Below are 18787 nucleotides of genomic sequence, written 5' to 3'. Positions count from 1 at the left end.
CTTCTTGTTCTCGTTCTGCAGGAGACGACCTGATGCGCTGTGTGGATCTGTACAACCAGACTCAGTGCAAGTGGTTCGAGGAGATGGTGACCACCAGCATGGTAACGCCGTCTCTTAAAGAAGAGCAGATTTATCCTTTTACCAGCTGTGATTTATCAGATAATATCTGAGATGATAACATGTGTCAGAAGTCTGCTTTTGTTTGAGGTGTATAACTTCAGACTTTGCGCAACAAAAACTGCAGGATTAAAAGTTTTTTTTTTTTCTTTCGTTGTTTCTGTTTCAGGAGCTGGAGAAACTGGAGGTTGAACGGATCGAGTGGATTCAGCAGCATCTACGCCAGTACACGACCCTGCGGCATGAAACGGACATGTTCAACCAGAGTGTGAGTTGTTTTATACCTTGATTTAAGATCCAAACGCTTAAAATTAAGGATGACAGGTACCTCACCTGTATTGTTGGACGATAGGAGGATGAAAAATGTGTAAGAACACGACAACAACATCCATAAATCTGCCTAGAATTTGAGGACAGAAAGACACTTTATATACATTCAGAACTTGCTTTAAAATCTTCATGTTTTTAAGTTTTCGTCCGTCTCAGAGCAATCCAGTGACAGATGTCTGTGTATTCAAGTGTCGACTACAAACAGCAACTGCTAACAGCTAATTCGGCAAACATTTAATGGTGCTTATTGGCCTGAACAGCTAGATTTTAACCCCAAACGCTGTTGCATGATCTTACTTTGGACCTGTGTTTGGATCGGCTGCCATCACCGTTCTCTCTGTACGTTGTATCTGACCCGTTGAGGTTCTGCTGATGTTTTCCGGGCTCATCTTGCCGTTTGTCTGTAGATGGTGGAGCCGGTGGACCAGCTGCTGCAGAACGTGGATCCATCCAAAGACAGAGAGCTGTGGGTGAAGGAGAACAAAACCAGCGAGGTCCGACCCGTGGATATGGACATTTAGACCCGCCCTGACCCGGGATCAGCCATCCTGTCTTCAGTATTGCAACACAACACAGATCCACTGAGTTCCAGAACACTACTTCTAGTAACACTGATCCAGGGACAGTGCATGTTCAGACCACCGAGGTTCTGCTCATCCTCTCTCTGACCGGAGCATCAGGAGGAAAAAGGTTCTTAACTTAAACGCAGTCTGAGTGCAGGAAAAACCGTAACGGATCACAGTACCAGCATGTTCCTTCGAAATTTTAACCCTATCATAACCAACATTAGCTTATTGAATGCCATTTAACATATTCTGCTGTTTACCTGTTGTAAAGTCGACACTATTATCAAAAAAAGAAGAAAAAAAAAAGATTATGTGTATTTTGAATCGTTCAGTTTCACTTCAATCGACATTTTTCCAGTTTGAGTAAAAACCAAAAGAAAAAAACTCTGATTATTGATATTAACCTTTATTTTAGATACGATATTGAAGCATACTGAGCTCTTAGAATGAATATGATATATTTTCATATTTTTGCTGGTCCATTTTGGTGGAAAATGCATGTTTTGACTATCTTTGCTTTTACTGTGTACGGAGAGCTGCACGATCTGCAGAAACCACGACGGTTGTTTTGTTTTTGTTTTTTTTTCCGGTGAAAGTCACTCGTTCAAGTGACAGAAAACAATTTGGGAGCTTTTTCTCACAAACACACAAAGAGAACTTGTGTGTTCAGCGTTAAAATCCAGTAACCTCAACTGTTTAAAACACAAACACACACACGCAAAGTGTTTTGGGAATGTGGATTTGTTCGCCACACGTCCGAACACGTGGTCGATCAGATTTAGGCCAGGGTCTTTTTTTTGGATCAGTCCGGAGGGAAAAGATGGTCCAAGTTACACTGAAACACCCTTTAGTGCCTCACGGTTATATACCTGGAATGTCCTTGACATATTCTACTCTGCGTCAGTGTACATTTGTACATACAGGCTAGATGTATTTTGCTGTCAAATGTTTAACAGGTCCCAGATGTTCGGGCCGATGAGGTGTTTGTACGGTACGATGTTGTTCGTTTTATTTTTGGTAAATGTACAGAGAATATCTTTACGGCGGTGGTAACAGACGGACGAGGATTAGAGCTCCAGTTTCTTCTCACAGTTCTGACTCTCAGAATTAAAGTGAGAATAAAAAGATAAAGTCTGAGATTTTAAATTTCTTTACGATGGTAAAAGATGGTACAGAAGAGGATGAAGGGCCACTGGAAAAAAAATAAAAACAGAAAACAATGGGTTCCAGAGTGAAGTTAGGATTCCAAGAAAAAGTTAGAAACTCAAAGAAAAGTTAACATTCCAAGAAAATGGTCAGAATTCTGAGAAAAAGTCATAATTCCAGGGAAAAAAAAGTCAGAATTCCTAAAAAGTCAGAATTCCAAACAAAGTCAAAATTCCCCCAAAAAGTCAGACATCCAAGAAAAAAGCCAGAATTCTGAGAAAAGTGAATGATGGAGGTGAAAACTAAATTTCTTTCTGTTTTTCCAGCGGTCTTCATCCTCTTCAGTAAAACAGAAAACATGCAGTAGAGGTGATAATAAAATATTAAAAACAGAAGATGAGGGATCGATACGGATCGATCTGGACTGGATGTTACTGATCGATCCAGTTGCACAAATGCAAACACATCTTATCAGAGAGTGCATGTACAGTTGTGTGTCTGTGCTCACATGTGTGTGTCTGTCTTTGTCTTTACGTTCTGTTGTGGTCCGTCGGTTCTGGATTCGTTTGGGTCGTTAACGTTCTGTGGCTGTTTTTTTGTTCTTTTTGTTTGTTTTTTGTTTCTCAAACGCACGAAGCCAGTCAGAGAACACAGAGTCATGTTGTAATCCTACTCCAGCTGCCAGGCACAAAAAAAAAAATGCTATTAAAAAAAAAATACATATATAAAAGCTTACCTGCCTTATCGCTACACTGATGAAGTGCACCGCTTTATTTTTTGGGGGGGTTAATTAAAGAAGAAGTTAATTTACACGATGAATGGATTCAGCACATTCAGACTTTGCTTTAAAACCCAGAACGGCTTCACGCGCAGGTCTGAATAGCGTATCTGTTGTAGAGGTTTTATCAGTGTGTGTCAATGTTGTGCACTAAATGTGAAGAGTTATTACGTTCCAGCTAAATGTTCACGATGACGTAACGAGTTGAGTTTACTGCCCGTCTGTGATTAACATTTTCATTTTTACGTGCATTTAAAAATCTGATGTTTCTTTGAGAATGTTTGATCATAGGTGACCTCTGTCCGGACGCTGTACTGTGGAATGCCGTGTCCAAAATAAATCTCCTCTTTGAAAATTAAATGCCACGGTGTCTTGTTATGTAACTGCACGGGGAAGGAAGGAAGGGTTAGGTTAGGACTTCAGGAGCTTCGGCGGACCACCTGAACGTAACGTGACGTTGCGTGATCAGCCGAAAACTTTGAGATCTGTTTACGGGCTCATCAGACTCTGCTGGGTTCAGTCCAGATTCACAGATTTGGGAGGGGAAGTGAAGCAGGTGGATGAACAACAGGCTTCAGGACAACGATACCAAGCTAACCCCCGTGTTTCCAGATGAAGAAGCTTTTACCGTACGAGCTCTGATTCCATGCAGGAGTATTAAATATATTGCATAATTTCATATCAAACACAAAGCAGATCAGATTTGTTCAGTAATCTGCTGCAACCGATGTGATGTTCAAACTTTTAAAGGAATGGTTCGGCATTTCTGGGAAGTAAGCGTGTTCACTTTCAGTCTTACAGGGAGGAAAAAAGTAGGAATCCACTCTGATGTCTGTCTGTTACAGCCAGCAGCTACTTAGCTTAGCTTAGCTTAGCTTAGCTTAGCTTAGCTTAGCACAAAGTCTGGAAACAAAGCTCAACTTCCCCGGTTTGAAATGAGCCAGATCCCAAGTAGCACACAGAAACTAGCACCCAACAACATAAATAAAGTTAAACTTAAATCTTGCGGCTCTTCCAGACTTTCCAAATGTTATTGGACTCAAATTATGACAATCAAACAAGTTATTTCATTGAGGTTTTGAAGCTCAAAGATAAGTGGATCCACCATTTTACAGCCGCTTCTTTCACAGTGTGGCAGTTCATCTCGTGAAGATGTAATAACACTGGCGTTCTTCGTGGGGTCTCGCTGAAAACAGTGAAACATCTCGCCTGCCTCCGTCAGATGCATCCTCACATGATATATTGATTGCTCGTGACTTTCATAATCACATAAAACAACGTCAAACAACTTGACGCCTGCAGCTGCAGGCGCACCGGATGTTTGCAGCTCAGTTTGGGAGCAAGAAAACTACTAAAAGTGAAACTCTCACCAAAATGCAACCTAGGCTTTTTATGTGAATGTCAAACCTTCGTGTAAAAGCATAATTACGACGAAAAAGGCATTTTTAAGATTTGCCAAATCACAGCAGAGCTGAACCAACTCTTTAAACACATTATAGGTCCCACAGTCGGTCATTTAATACGCCGTTGATGAATGTATTTATCAGACAGTTGTACTCCTCGTTGTTCGGCACTCGTATTAACTCGACGCGCTTCAGTCAGGAGGCTGTTCGTCTCAGTTGACCTTCAGCTCTTAATAGGATTGGCTGATGCAGGTGGATTGTTAACATGAGCCTAATTCCTCTCATAAGGAGCTCTCGTCCCGACTTTCTCGCCATTAACCTAATGAATGAATCCAGGTGTGGACAAACAGAGCTGGCTGGAGGAAAAAAAACAAGAGGCTGGTGTGCAAACACATCAGGGAGGAGGAGCGACGTACAGAGAGCAGAACATGGAAAACCTCAGCGACTAAAGCTGAATGTGACAAAGTACAAAGGAAAAGACTCTAGAAGCGTGTGATTAAAATGTCAATGAAACTACCAATGAAGAGACAAAATAATCAGATCTGCGTTAATACGTGAAACAAACGTTATAAATTAAATAATCCTAAATTATCGCAAAATTCAGTGAAAAGATTTGTTAAATTTTAGATGAAAACCCAGCTTGAAGTGAAATAAATATCTGTGTATTATACATATAAATCAAAAAAGAAACTTAATTTAATTAATTTACTTTTAATGCTGATTAATAAGTGTTTTCACAAACCTCACACAAAACCTAAAAACTCAACATTTAAATGCTGAAGTATTTGTTTTGACAATTGCAAGAAATACTTTTTGTTTCTTCTTCAGCTCTTCTTACAATGAAATTAGCACAAGTTGACATTAAATTTAATATAAAACAATTTCAATTTAGCTGCAGAGATGGGACTGGATATAACATTAACCTTTTGTCTAACTGATGTTGATTAAGAACTCAGTTATTAATGTTAGAGCAATAAATTAGGCGTATAATTGGGTAAATTAGCTCTGGCTAACGCTACGTTAGCTGGTCTCAACTCGCCGGAGTTTCAGTTGCTTTTCCCCCCAAAAAAACACACAATCACTGGTGTATAATTCGTGTTTTTATGGTAAGAAAGGTCGCTTTGTGTCAGTTTTTAACAAATATTTACTTAAAATGACTATAATGTGACTATAATATATTGTTACTACATGTTTGATACAGATCCACAGTGAAAATGCGTCAGTATTTCAAGTTTCGTTACCATTTCAAGAGTTCCTTTGCTTTACAGTGTTGAATGTGGTTAAATAATCGCGTTCTAGGTACAAAAAATGCAAAACATCCATAAATGAATGACTTAAAAAAACAAAAAAAGAGAGAAATGTGGGTCAAGCAGAGAGAAGCAGCTGTAACATGTTAGGATGTAAACAGAAATAAAACGGTCTTAAAAACACATTTAAACCCGATTATTGTTATTATTATTATTATTATTATTATTATTATTATTATTATTGCTTCTTCTCTTTGAGCTTGTCTTTAATTTTCTGAGGCTCATCGTATTGTATCAACCGCAGGATCTCCTTGTTGTCCATCACGCCCTGAATGAATTCTCCCTCGGAGATTTTATCTGAGGGAAAGACAACAAGAAGAGAAGAGAAGAGAAGCGTCAACAGATGAAGGTAAAGAAATGTTTTCAAACAGAAAGAGTGGATGGATTGTAAGTTACCGTTCTCCTTCTTCCCGAAGAATTCCCAGATTTTCGCGGCCCGCTTCTCCGGCGTGTTTTCGTCCTCGGGGAGGTTCTTCTGGTCGTCAACGGGGATCATGTTGAATATCGACTGCGTGAGAACAACTTTATTTAAAACATGTTTTTACAGCATATGATGATGTCCTTAAGAATATAAAGGATTCATGTAATCACGTAAATGGAATATTTTGTTTTTTGGGACAGTTTTTCCGACTAAACGAGCAATTAATCTAATTAAAAACATGGATATTATTTTGCTTACAAGGATTTAAAACCATGTTTCTAAGTCTATAATATTATGGACTCATGAATGTCTTATTTACAACCCCATTCATGCATTTCTTTTACTTTATCTCAATATAATTATCTGCCAAACAGCAAATGTATTAATTAGACCTGATTTTGGAGAAACACCATCTTGGTTTCAGCATTTTTCACTTTTAGAAAGAGTCAAACGTTTTGAATTACTGCAGGGTTTTCAGTACATTTCTGTCAAATATGTAATTAATCAAATATATTCAGGTTTCTGCACCGTCGGGATGAAAGAAGAAGCTTTAAGTACCCTAACAATCTCTAGGATTTCATTGTTGCTGATGGTTCCGTTCCCGTCCACGTCGTACAGGCCGAAGGCCCACTCCAGCTTCTGCAGAGTCTTTCCCCCGGACGTGAGGTGGAGAGCGACGATGTACTCCTTAAAGTCCAGCGTTCCATCGGAATTGGTGTCAAAACTCCTGAAGACGTGCCGAGCGTAATCTTTGGGGTCTGCGTTTGGGAAGAAGCTGGCGTAGATGCCCTCAAACTGCTCCTTGGTGATCTTCCCGGTGGGGCACTCCTTCAGGAACGACTGGTACCAGGTGCACAGCTCGGCCTCGGAGTACTTGGTGTTGGACTTCAGATCCTCCAGGAGCTCCTTCGACAAAGAGCTGCTCTTTGTATTCCCCATCCTTTAAACTCACTCTCATAAAGATGAAACTTCTTCTTCTTCTTCTTCTTCTCTTCCTGTCTTGCCTTCGAGTCACTCTGCGCTGCGTTCGCCCCGGCAGCCCCTCAAGGTGCCAAACGGGATTATGGTCATCGCTGCCTAAATCCAGACAGCTGTCTTGAAGATTAAGGGGATAACCACGTCACTCCACTATGACACCTTTATGAAGACACGGTGAAACAGTGGAGGTATAAACAGGGATTAAACACAACAGGTGGTCCAACACTGGAAAGCTCAACATCTGCAGAACCTTTAATACCTCTTGCAGCTTTATTGCTTAAACTGCAGTCCCACCTCCGTCCCTGCCTGGGATTAATAACTCTCTGTGAGGAATAACAAATAACACCTGATGGGAAATAAAATAAGTCATATTTCTTTTGATCTAATGTGTTTTATTTATTTAAAGTTTGTTCAGCTGTAGTTTATTGTTTTAATTACCTTGTGTTGATATTTGGCACCAGAATATTTATGTGTTCTTTACATTAATCTGTGGCCCAAAGAATTTATTTTACTCTATGACAAAAATAAAAATAAACAATGAGCTAATTAATGTTGCTATTGCTAACAATATGTGCTTACTGTACTGCTTAAGTTACAATACGGTAGAAAAATATAAAAAATAAAGGAAAATGTAGGCGAAAATAATTAAAAAATGTTTTTTTAAATCTTAAATCCAACATGTAAATGCAATAATTTCCCTATTGTGTTCAGACAATATCTGACCATTGCATTATGGCCAAATTGGTGTAGAAAAATCACACTGTATCTGAATTACTGTAGAAAATCTAAGAAATAATGTCAAAGACTTGGATAAAAATGATAAAATATAGGGGAAAAAATCTGAAAATCAACATGTAGGCTGACACATAGGTACAAACAACCATTCATGCTCACATTCTCTTCTACAGACAATTCATGGGGAGAACATGCAGACTCCTCACAGAAAGGTTCTACCCGGTCTGGAACCCAGGTCGGAGTTCCCCAGGGTTCTAGTCTGGGTCCTCTATTGTTTACAAAATGAATAAATCCCATCGCATCGCACTGGTAAGAAAGAGAGCGCTCAGTAATTTTGCTTTACATGAACACCAAACAAATGTAAGTTGTTAACTAAAAGTGGACATATTTTCTTTGAGAACTGGTTAGCTTGGCTTTTTTGTTTGCTGGTCAGTTTTATCGTTGAATTGAACACATAACATGAGTCTTTGAATAAATCCAACAGTGAAGCACTGAGGGATCCAGACGCGGCTGGACGGACGCCGGGGGTCGTCGTGAAGCCCTGTACTGTCACGGTGGGCTGCTCCTCTGCAACTGGATGAGATTATCTTCGTCTCCAGTGTCTCTGACCAGATTACACAACCATCTGCTGCAGTTGTGCCAAAAACCCACTGCAAGAGAAGGCAATTAAAAGGTAAAAAAAAAAAACTGAAGCCCTCCACTGTGGATGCTTTATGATGCACTTAAAAATCTGATTAATGCGGATTGTATTGAGGTTAAATGAATGTTCAGGATAAAGGTGAGAGAATAACAGTATTTCCTGAGTGTCTCTGTGCTGGTCAAGCTGCTGCTAACAGGATTTATATAATAAACGGCTTTCACATAAAAACTAATCAGCTGAGACAAGCTGCGGCTAATTGTCCCGTGAGTACGTCCTCGTTAAAGCCACTCGGTGATAACTCACCTCGTGATTTATTCAGGGCAAAGGAGAGCTGCAGGCTGACAGGTTCTCTGTTATTGACCCTCATTAATGTATTTCAGAATAAAGGTTCTCAGTGAACTGTGCGATGTGAGACTGATATTGTAACTGGCATCAACAATAATCTGCAGTAATCTGTCAGTTCCTCTCATGCTTCAGGGACCAAGAGGCCACGATTAAAATCTGATAGGCCGGTGAGCAGAGAGGAGAGTAATACCAACACGATGAGATGACTTCAAATGACAGTTAATAGAAATATTATTGTATATTATAACGTTGAAACTGGAATAACGATACTCTGACTTTGTTTTCCTCTTGAGCCACTGAACATAATCTGGTCGCGTCCATCTGAAACCTTTGATACGTCAGATTAGGATGCTTTCAGATACCATCGTGTACTTTTACATAATCATCCTCAACATTTAGGTTTTGTCTGAAAAATGTACAGAATGTGGAGCATCTTTGTCTCGAGGGGAAAAAAAGGCAGAAATTAAAATCTCACATCTGTCGGTCGTGCGCTCTGATATTACGATATTTTTTTCCCCTTTTGAAATGAGTTTCCCCCGCCGGCAGGTATTTATGATGTAAAAAGGGATGAGTCTTGGAAACATTCTCTGTACAACAGGCTTACAACTTCATCTAGTGTAACGTTAATAATCTCTTTGTTTACGGGGGGCGGGGGGGGAATACCGAGTGAGATGCTGGCGACCACTCGCATGTAATGTCCAGTTCGAACATGAATTTAGACGAGGAAGGAAAGTGACTCGCTGTATCTTCACACACCTTGCTGAAAATGTGGAAGCTTTGTTGGAACATTTACAACGACGTGAACGGACTCCGGCGTTGAATATATATGTATTTAGTTGAAAACTTGGTGGTCTTGATGGGAAATCACTCAGCACACAGTGGACCAGCGGTTAGGGAAGTCATTCTTAATAGAAACTGTACCTGCCGGAGTCGAACATGGTCAGAGAACACGTGGATGTGATCAGAATAATCCTGGAGTTCTGTGTCTCTGTAAGCCTCGACGTTTCAGTGTTTCCTCTAACCTTTTTTTATTCAGTGTTTTATGGATTTGGCTCAGAAAACATGACAAGGTAGCCACGATTGGGAGAATATTCACGTTTTAGTTTAGTTTAGTTTGTGGCTAAATGCTAACGTCAGTGTGCTAACACGGTCAGAGTGACAACATGAGGTCCACAACTTTGGTCCCGACTAAAATACCTCAACAGCTATTTAAAGAACCATTCAGAGGGTCGCAGTGCAATTTGGTCATTCACGTTCCCAGCAGAAAGAACTGTAAAGACTTTGGTGATCACTCAACATCGATAAATCTAAATAACTGGACTGATTAATGACTGCCAATGACTCCCAAATTGAGATATCTGTCTGAAGAAAATAATTTCCAAAAGCACAGGACTGTTGGATAGTACCAGACTCTTCGTTGTACCGGACCAGTTGTTGAGAAACGGTTGCAGTTTTGTCGAGTTTAGGCACCAAATATTGTCAAATACCGACCTGCTTATTCGATGACCTGGGAATGAGACGTAACAATCAACCATCTTGCTCCAGAATCAGCCTCCCTACCTTTAAGTTACATCCTCTACGTGGGTTGAAATAAGGCCGACCTGACTTCCTCCTTTGCTCCCATCATAGTAACAACAGCCACTAGAGGTCGCTGCCTAAATAAGATACTGAAATAAGGGTTGTACATTCAACCTATACAGCCATTTTCAAGTGAAGGAGGGTTGGATTTATCCTCCGATCTCCCTCAAGACATCCTGATGACCACTGTCTCCACGCTAAAGTGTCATCAGACCATCGACTCGCTCGTCCACTTGACCCGTTTGAATCAGACGGCACACCTTGATGTTTATGTATCTCATAACAAAACAAATGTCTGCAGCAGATGTTTTCTCATATCTCATAATCTGTCATCTCCATCAGTAGTTTCTCTTTTTTGTTTGTGTGCTGCATTCAACATCAACAGGCCATTAGATATGAGGAGATTTGGCCCGCATGCACACATTATGGATTTCCATATGAAGCTGTACAAACGCTGTCTCGGCTCAGCGACTGTAAAACAGGCAGCTGATCTTATGTTTGCAGCTGCATTAACTCTGACATTGACATGACATACAGGAAAATCAGGGGAAACACACACATGACGCGTCTTGTCCTGGATTATAATGGAAGATCACAGTAATCTTTTTTCTCGTTAATGTGCTCAAAGGAAGTCTGGAACATAATTTGCCATTTTGTAATGGATAATATCGCAGGCAAAGATTTGTAGAAGGGGAGGAGCGACGGGGATGGACGAGCAGCAGAGAGTGGAGAGTGATAGAGTTCAGATGAAGCAGCAGAGGAAGGCAAAGAGTCGCCGGACTGCCATGGGTCTCGACTGTTCCTGCCGGAGTGGAGAGAATGAATCCTTTAATCGAGGTGGAAGCGCATCATTAGAGCCGGCGGAGGGATGTACAAAATTCTCACCCAAGGAGCCTCAAACGCAACAAGATTATGAAGATTTGATATATCTGCTGGGAGGCGAAACACGGTGGCTACATATCAAAAGCCAGGATTAGTTGCCTTTTCATTTCATCTCCTCGGGCCTGGCCTCGACCATGAGGCTAGAGCGTGGGTGGCGGGCTTCTCTGGCGATCACCCTCAACTTTGTGGCGTTTGCTTTTGCCTTATCAGCGGTGACCACCAGCTACTGGTGTGAGGGGACCAGGAAGGTGCCCAAACCCTTCTGCACGGGACCACCGATGAAGACGAAGCAGTGGTTCTGCATCCGCTTCAACAGCACCAACATCAACGACAGCCGGCTGGTTCAGTACATCTTCGAGACCGGGGAGGAGAAGTTCCTGATGAGGAAGTTCCACACGGGAATATTTTTCTCCTGTGAGCAGGCCGCCGACATGAACGGTAAGCCTGACGACAAGAGCTTCACCCTCAGAGAGGTGGTAAAAAAAACACAAAAAAAACAGGAAGTGAAGATGGAGGAGGCAGAAATCAGACTATTTATTTATTCACTGCAAGATAACTTAATCAGAACATCACGTATAGACGAGGTGAGAAAACCAACTGACTGTGCTGATGTGGGACCTTCACACAGAAAAATGGAAATTCAGAATACTTCTATGAAAAAGGCGCAAAATGAGAAGGAATAAAATAACATGACATGTACTGTAGTTGTTTTAAAATATTTGTTATGATGTCATTTATGTGGCTGTAACCAAAGATGTGCACATCCCTGTAGACACCTGTTTCACCTCAATGTATTTTGGGTTTTTGGCAGCTTTAAACTTTGTTAAATTGACTAAATTAGTCAGACCTGCAGCAGAGTCTGTGCAAACAGAAGCTAATGTGCATTTGAGGGTAAAAAGTGCTAAACAAAGACAAGAGTTAATGCATGAGCAGTCCGCAAAAAATGAACTAAACTCAGCCTGGAACATGGAAATGTCGTACCATGTTGCAGGTAAAGATGATCTCCACCAGAATACGTCTACCTCAAGTTTGGATCTTTAGGCAGCGGTGGAAGACGCACTCAGTTATTTTACTTGAGTAAAATTAGCAATACTACAGTGTATAAAGACTCTGTTACTAGTAAAAGTCCTGTAGTTTTACTTAAAGATATAATAAGTAACATTTCTGCCTGAAAATGTCTGGATATGTTTTGTTTGTACCAACGTCGGAAGTCGGTGAACTTGACTAAGCGTAACATAAATAATTACCTGGTCCATGATTATCTTTGCCTGAGTCATGTCCGATAGATTTGTAAGATTATGAAGACATCAACTCCCATGATGCCACACTACTCACATCTATTGTTTTACTGTGGTTAAGAGACCCCTTGTGGCAGAAATTACATACTTCACGTACATTTCACTAAAAGTACCAAAGTATTAGCATCAAAATGTACTCAAGTAATAAAAGTTAACAGATATCATTCAGCAGAATCTGATTTTTACTTTATTGGATTCTAATTATTGATTAATTAATGTGTTCATCACTTTGATTCAGCTTATCAGCAGCTTATTCTATAATAATACATCAGCCAAGAAACTGGTGAGTTCTCTAGGAAATGTAGAGGAGGATAATGTGCAACATTCAGAAACATGCAGGTAAAAAGACAACAGCTTTCCATCGTAGGATTAATGTTTCTAACGTTTTTTTCCCTGAAATTAGTACTAAATTAATATAGTTTCTTCGAGGGGAGACCATTAGACCCCTGTAAGTGTAAGTAAAGGTGTTCCTCATTATACATCATTTTACTAAATTTCTCTGTATTTATTTTTCTTCTGTTCACAGGGTTCGACTGTCGAGACTTCTCAGAGATCGCACCAGAACATGAACGAGGTTTGTGAAATGATGGAAGTCACTGAGCATTCAACTCTGTTACTTTACTTGCAGCTCTGATAGAACACGGAAACTAAAGATGCTGATAAACCTGAAAACACAATCTGGAGCTGGAAACTGTTCCTTTTATAACTCAAGGTGAAGTTTAAATGGTGCCGTGTCTTGTTCAGATGTTTTAAACCTCTCTTGATTCACTCCTGAGCTGAGGCTCACGGGTACGGAAATTAAGTTTAAAGAGTATATATATAAGAATTGTTGTGTTTTTTTACTTCAGAATGAGTCTTTTGTCTCTACAAAGGGAGCAGGTCATCTTCCACAGAGTCCTCCATGTTTCTACAGTAGCCAAAACTCTACAGCAACACATCCTCACATATAAACGATTGGATAGGTTGACAGCCGGTGACCCCCAAAACATCTTATACAACCGTTTACAAAACAAAATGACCGTTGCAGCAGACAGTGCCAGCAACAGATGAACCAAACCTTTGTTGGACAGTTTGATTAGGTTTAGGCAACAAAACTACTTCCTTGGTTTGGCTTATGTTCCTTAAAATAACTCACTTTAGACTTTTGGTTTCACATGGCTTGATCAACCCAACCATCCTCCGTAGGCCGACTTTGTCACTCTTCATACTACATCACCTGACTTCCTCCTCTGCTGCCTTAAAGATGACTGCAGCCACTAGAGGTCACCGCGTCATAAGAAACATGGATGTGAGTCAATGAAATTAGGGGTGGAATCTTACACAGTGGACCTTTAATTAAGTCACATTTTTAGTCAAAACATTAACCTGTCGGATCAAACCGCTAGTCGTCCCGTGATGTCTCACCTGTGTGATCTGTGCGTGTTATGAACAGCTAGCATCATCATCATTATCGGCAGCATCAGCCGAGCTGCTGCTGCCCTGATTAATAAATCTGCCCAGACGATGAGAATCAAAGCAGCAGACCTGTTGTACCTACATGTCCGGCTGCCTTCAGACAAAATGGGATTATTCATCAGCGACAGGGTTTTATGGGGAGAACACAGCTCAATTCTGTCTCCCTCCCCCTGCGTCCTTCTTGTTTTCTAGGGGTCCTGTGGTTGTGTATCGTGGCGGAGAGTCTGTACCTCAGCCTGCTCTTCACTGGCGGGGCTCTGATGATTCTGGAGCTGTGTCCCTGCTTCAGTATCATGAACAAACTGAAGCTCAGTGCCTTCGCTGCCATGTGCACTGCCCTGTCAGGTAACACGCACTGCTTTATCTCTTGTTTTGAGCGACAGTAGCTGCCCTCCTCCAGCTGTAATAAAGCCTCTGCACAGAGAAATCCCAGTATAAGAACATTGTTTAGAGGCTGTGATCATCTGGAGGCAGAAGTAATCTCACTAGCTGATGCTGACCTCAAGTTCTCTGGTTAGCTTATTCACCGACTTAACATCCAAAAGTATCTGATAGCCCTGTTCGGATCTCATAAGGTCACATAGAGAAGTTCAGGAAATGTTGATGCTTCAGTTAATCAGATGTGAGACCTCGACTTCATTTGTTATTTAAATCTACGGACACAGCAAAAAGATCAGAGAGGATTTAATGTGAATTTTGGGAGTAAAGCAGCTGTTCTCCTAATAAATCCTGAGCTTCATCAGAGCTGAATCAAGTTTGGACTCTAAGTTTCCTTACAACTTTTGTTTTTGCTGCAGGTGGACCACTAGGCTAAAAATGTACTTTTAAAGCATCAATATAATCATCATTTAAAGAAAAAAACATTTTGTCTGGTGCACATTCAGGCCTCCATTCATCATCAATCCATTAAACATTACTATCAGTGGTTTGCTAATTATCTAATTCACACAACTGTGATATTCTTCAGTCTCTCCCACTGAGGATGAACTCAGTCACTGACATTGGTTTTGCAGTTCTGCCTCTGAAAAGTCTTTTCAGAGTTTTACACTGAACGATGAAAACTGGGATCACTCAGCTAAATCCATCTGGGCTGGTCCAATCAAAGAGGGGAACCCACAGCGGGATATTCTGTCTGAATATGTCAGTTTGAAGTGATTTCTGCCATAAATCTGGATTAATTCACAGGTTTTCTGGGGGTTTTTTGGGAATAATGTCTGAAAAAATTTATTTCAAAAAGTTTAGAAAACTCCCTCTTTCTCCATTGCTGATGGAATATTTGTTCATTTTACAATATATCAGTGTGTTGGTGTAAATGGAGAAAACATACTGTTGATTATAAAAATAGTGTTACAACTGTGTTTTAGCATGATTGCTGTCAGTTATTCTCAGCATTATGAGAGCCCACAGCAGGATTTATACTTGATAAACACTAATATCTGCCACATTTTAGTTTGTTATTTATTAAGTAGCATGTAGATGTATTGTAAGTGAAGATAACTTTGCTGTAAGCACGAAAAGCAGCAGGGCAGCGGGTCAGGCGAGCAGCGGGAGGCGAGGTTGACAGTCAGCAGCAGCATCCAGAGCAGCTAACTGCACTGCGTCCACTCACTACCTCGGAGGATTTACTGGTTTGTAGACTAATCGGATTGGACCCAGGGCAGCGGTTTTGGGCTGTGCCAAGACCTGCCCAGAGGAGCTCCCTCCCGCCCCCTGACTCCCATCCCCCCCTGTTGTTATGAGTTAATCCCAAGAAAAGCAGCTGTGGAGAGGCAGACTGCTGGATGAGACAGGGCCAGGATCCGGCAGGGAGATAACAGTCAGGAGGCCAGTTTACCTCACCGAGCAGGAGAGGATATTCACTCTAAATCCAGTTTAAATTTACAATCACTGCATTTTTTAATAACTTTTCTTTTGTAACACAGTGCAGCTAACAATCCAATGTCTGATCAACATATAATAAAATGTGTTTTTTATGTTAATTATCACCTAAATCAACTTTGCATAAAATTATTAACCCTGTTGTAAACCCCGATTCCATTTTATTGCACAGAACCAAACTGATGTGCTCTTGTTCTCAGGCCTTTGTGGGATGGTGGCCCACATGATGTTTACCACCATATTCCAGCTGGCGGTCGCGATGGGGCCAGAAGACTGGAGGCCAAAGACCTGGGACTACAGCTGGTCTTATATGTAAGCACTTTTATACATCTCCTAGAAGAATTGTATCATCTAAGCTGCTTAGTTTACAGTCAGACACTCTTAAAACATCGGCATAAGTACATTTTACCACCACTTAGGCCACAATATGGACATTTTCTCACATCTATAAAATGTGTCATACATAGCGGTTGAAATCATTATAATAATGTGTGGAATTAAAATTACATAAGAGTCCTTAAAAGCTTTAATCTAATACTGTTTTTAAACCTCTCCTCAGATTAGCGTGGGGCTCTTTCGGCACCTGCATGGGCTCCGCGGTGACGGCGCTCAACAGGTACACGAAGACCATCATAGAGTTCAAATACAAGCGGCGGAACATCGAGAAGAGCCTGATGATCAAGCAGAAGATGCTGGAGCTGGACCTCCCGGAGCAGATGTGGGACATGTACCTGACTGCTGTGCCGGCCGATGGCGAGGCACAGCTGGAACTGCCGGCGAACGGCCACAAACCATCCACAGGTACAACGTTTGTGGTGGAAATGGACAATGTACCGGAACCACAAGGGGAGGCGTACTGCTGAAGAATGGAGTCTCTCTCCTCCTTGTCCTCATGGCCCAGTGGAACAGTTTTCGGATTGATTTCCTGGTCCTGATTGACTCGTGTTCTTGGATTTAAATTTCTAATACAGGACAACATTTGTTTGTTTTGTTCCCTGCCACGCATCACGTGTGTGTCTGGGAATCCCAGATTCTTTTTCTGGAAATAATGTGACACGGTCGGCTTTGACACAACATGCATGTCATTAAATCTTTCCATGCGATATTATTTGTGGGAGGAAGGGTGGAGCGCAGCAATTCAACGTCTTCACTCTAATCTGAGGCAAGCTGCAGGATAAGCAGGCTACTGCTGCAGTGCAGATCTGTTGTGTCTGTTTCAATGAAGGAGATCCTTTTTTTTCTCTTCACTCAAAATTTTACTAATTAATTTCTCTCTAGGACGAGGCATAGTCACAAGACTACAGAGAGACACAAAACAACCAGATAGAGACACGAAACTAAACAGGAAAAAGAAACAAAACATGACCACAAAGAGTGGAAAACAACCAAAAAGACAAACACGAAGAGACACACAGTTCACACAAAGACACATAAAATCACAGAAAAGACATAATAAGACCACAGTGAGACTAAAAATGGCCACAAAGACACACAAAACAACCACAAAGATACACATTTACAACCCAAAGACACACAAAACTGCTACAAAGACACATAAAATCATGAAAAAGATACACAAGATGGCTGCAAAGACACACAATACAGATGTAAAACAACAACAAAGACACACAAAATTATTACAAAGATACAAAATGGCCAAAAAAGAGAGACAAGATGATCACAAAGACACAATAAAACCCCAAAGAGACACAAAACTACAACAAAGAGACATGACTGGATCGCATTAACAAACAAAATGATCACAAAGACACAAACTAAACATCCAACAACACGTCTGCAGCTGTTTTGTGCCTCTTTCAGTCCGGCTGTTGCTCCTGTATGTGCGAGAGGTCTGTCTGAGGTCTTTTAGGCCAGAGATACACTCGTTTTTAAACAACTTGTTTGTGTAGACGACCGATTTCAGTGTTTACGCAGTTGTTTGAACAATTGCCTATACAGTAAACTACATGTTTCTGGAGGATTCCACTAGATGGCACACATGAGCAATTACTGACCTCTGACCTCCTCACATTTCTGAGGGTTCATGTTGCGAGGACACGAACAAACCATACAGGAACACGTCTTTAAAAGCGAGTACATCTCCAACCTTATGTGGAACGATCCATCCACGTGTACATTAACACATCTCAGGAGAGTTTATTCCCATTCATGACTGTTATTCAGGAGCAGATGGGAAGAGCTGATTTCTGATTATCACACATCAGTCGGCTCTTGTTGCTGCATCAGTGATCACTACTTTAGTGTCTACATACGCAAAGGCATCTGCAAATATGCCTGTGAAATGGTGTTAAAAGATTTTTTCCTCACTTTTGATGTTACACAAGTGAAAATGTTGGATATTTGGAAATCCAACGGCAGCACTGTTGATTTTATCCTTGTTTGAACTGTGTCACTGATCTGGGAATTTGATTTTTAGTTGAAACAGCTGCCATCTTTGATTTATGTGGGACGTTTGTTGGGTTCCTACTGGTGCGTTGGAGGCTGAACATTTTGTAATTTGACAAATAAATCAAACACTGAATCAAAAGAGGAGTGTTGGTAAAAGTCCAGAATGGAGCAGGACTGACATCTAGTGGAGTCACAGTACATGAGGATCAACCGCACAGCATATTTTTGTATTTCCAGCTCACAAGAGATGAATTTCTGTATCGTTTGATCACGGACCTGTCATTGAAGATGAGAAATAAAAAAAACATGATTGCTCATTAAAATATAGTTCTCAAAGTAAAGCTCAACACAGTCACGCTTCTCTCTTGTTGGCTGATTTCTTATCGTGTGTTCTTCCTCTGGACTCTGCAGACGACTGGACGCTGGAGTTATTTCTGCTGCTGTGGTGACAGAAACATAATCTCATTATGTGGCGACAATCCAAGATATACAGTGCTCGCCCAACTCAGCTCCGGGCTCAG

At 40.9% G+C, this 18787-nt stretch overlaps 3 protein-coding genes across 13 annotated transcripts in view; 2 read left to right on the top strand and 1 right to left on the bottom strand.

Moving 5' to 3' along the window:
- The window catches only part of gas7a (growth arrest-specific 7a), a 49970-nt gene extending 46673 nt beyond the window's left edge, over positions 1–3297 (top strand). For all 7 annotated transcript variants that reach the window (XM_037089772.1, XM_037089768.1, XM_037089770.1 and 4 more), the window contains 3 exons: positions 22–101; positions 287–385; positions 855–3297. In XM_037089772.1, coding sequence (XP_036945667.1) covers positions 22–101; positions 287–385; positions 855–968 — 293 coding nt within the window. In that variant the 3' untranslated portion in view covers positions 969–3297. The remainder of the gene's footprint in view (positions 1–21; positions 102–286; positions 386–854) is intronic.
- A 1858-nt stretch (positions 3298–5155) lies between these two features.
- On the bottom strand, positions 5156–8273 carry rcvrna (recoverin a). 3 transcript variants are annotated; one of them, XM_037089781.1, is made up of 4 exons: positions 7485–8273; positions 7306–7392; positions 6627–7205; positions 5156–6155 (listed from the first exon to the last, which is right to left on the bottom strand). In XM_037089781.1, exons 3-4 carry the CDS (start codon positions 7005–7007, stop codon positions 5826–5828), a joined length of 711 nt encoding a protein of 236 aa, XP_036945676.1. In that variant the 5' UTR covers positions 7008–7205; positions 7306–7392; positions 7485–8273; the 3' UTR covers positions 5156–5825. The 3 variants fall into 3 exon arrangements, with proteins under 3 accessions (XP_036945676.1, XP_036945677.1, XP_036945675.1); XM_037089782.1 differs by having other exon boundaries at positions 5156–5944; positions 6044–6155; positions 6627–8273; XM_037089780.1 differs by having other exon boundaries at positions 6627–7392.
- A 47-nt stretch (positions 8274–8320) lies between these two features.
- On the top strand, positions 8321–18770 carry LOC119014514 (germ cell-specific gene 1-like protein). 3 transcript variants are annotated; one of them, XM_037089778.1, is made up of 7 exons: positions 8321–8454; positions 11019–11664; positions 13051–13098; positions 14172–14324; positions 16058–16169; positions 16417–16658; positions 18678–18770. In XM_037089778.1, exons 2-7 carry the CDS (start codon positions 11361–11363, stop codon positions 18713–18715), a joined length of 897 nt encoding a protein of 298 aa, XP_036945673.1. In that variant the 5' UTR covers positions 8321–8454; positions 11019–11360; the 3' UTR covers positions 18716–18770. The 3 variants fall into 3 exon arrangements, with proteins under 3 accessions (XP_036945673.1, XP_036945672.1, XP_036945674.1); XM_037089777.1 differs by lacking the exon at positions 18678–18770 and having other exon boundaries at positions 16417–17436; XM_037089779.1 differs by lacking the exon at positions 18678–18770 and having other exon boundaries at positions 8334–8454; positions 11437–11664; positions 16417–17436.
- Positions 18771–18787: the final 17 nt, after the last annotated feature.

Source organism: Acanthopagrus latus, chromosome 23 (assembly GCF_904848185.1).
Source record: "Acanthopagrus latus isolate v.2019 chromosome 23, fAcaLat1.1, whole genome shotgun sequence".
Classification (NCBI taxonomy): Eukaryota; Metazoa; Chordata; class Actinopteri; order Spariformes; family Sparidae; genus Acanthopagrus; species Acanthopagrus latus.
Note: the sequence above shows the minus strand (reverse complement) of the source record. Positions and strands in the feature narration are given on the sequence as shown.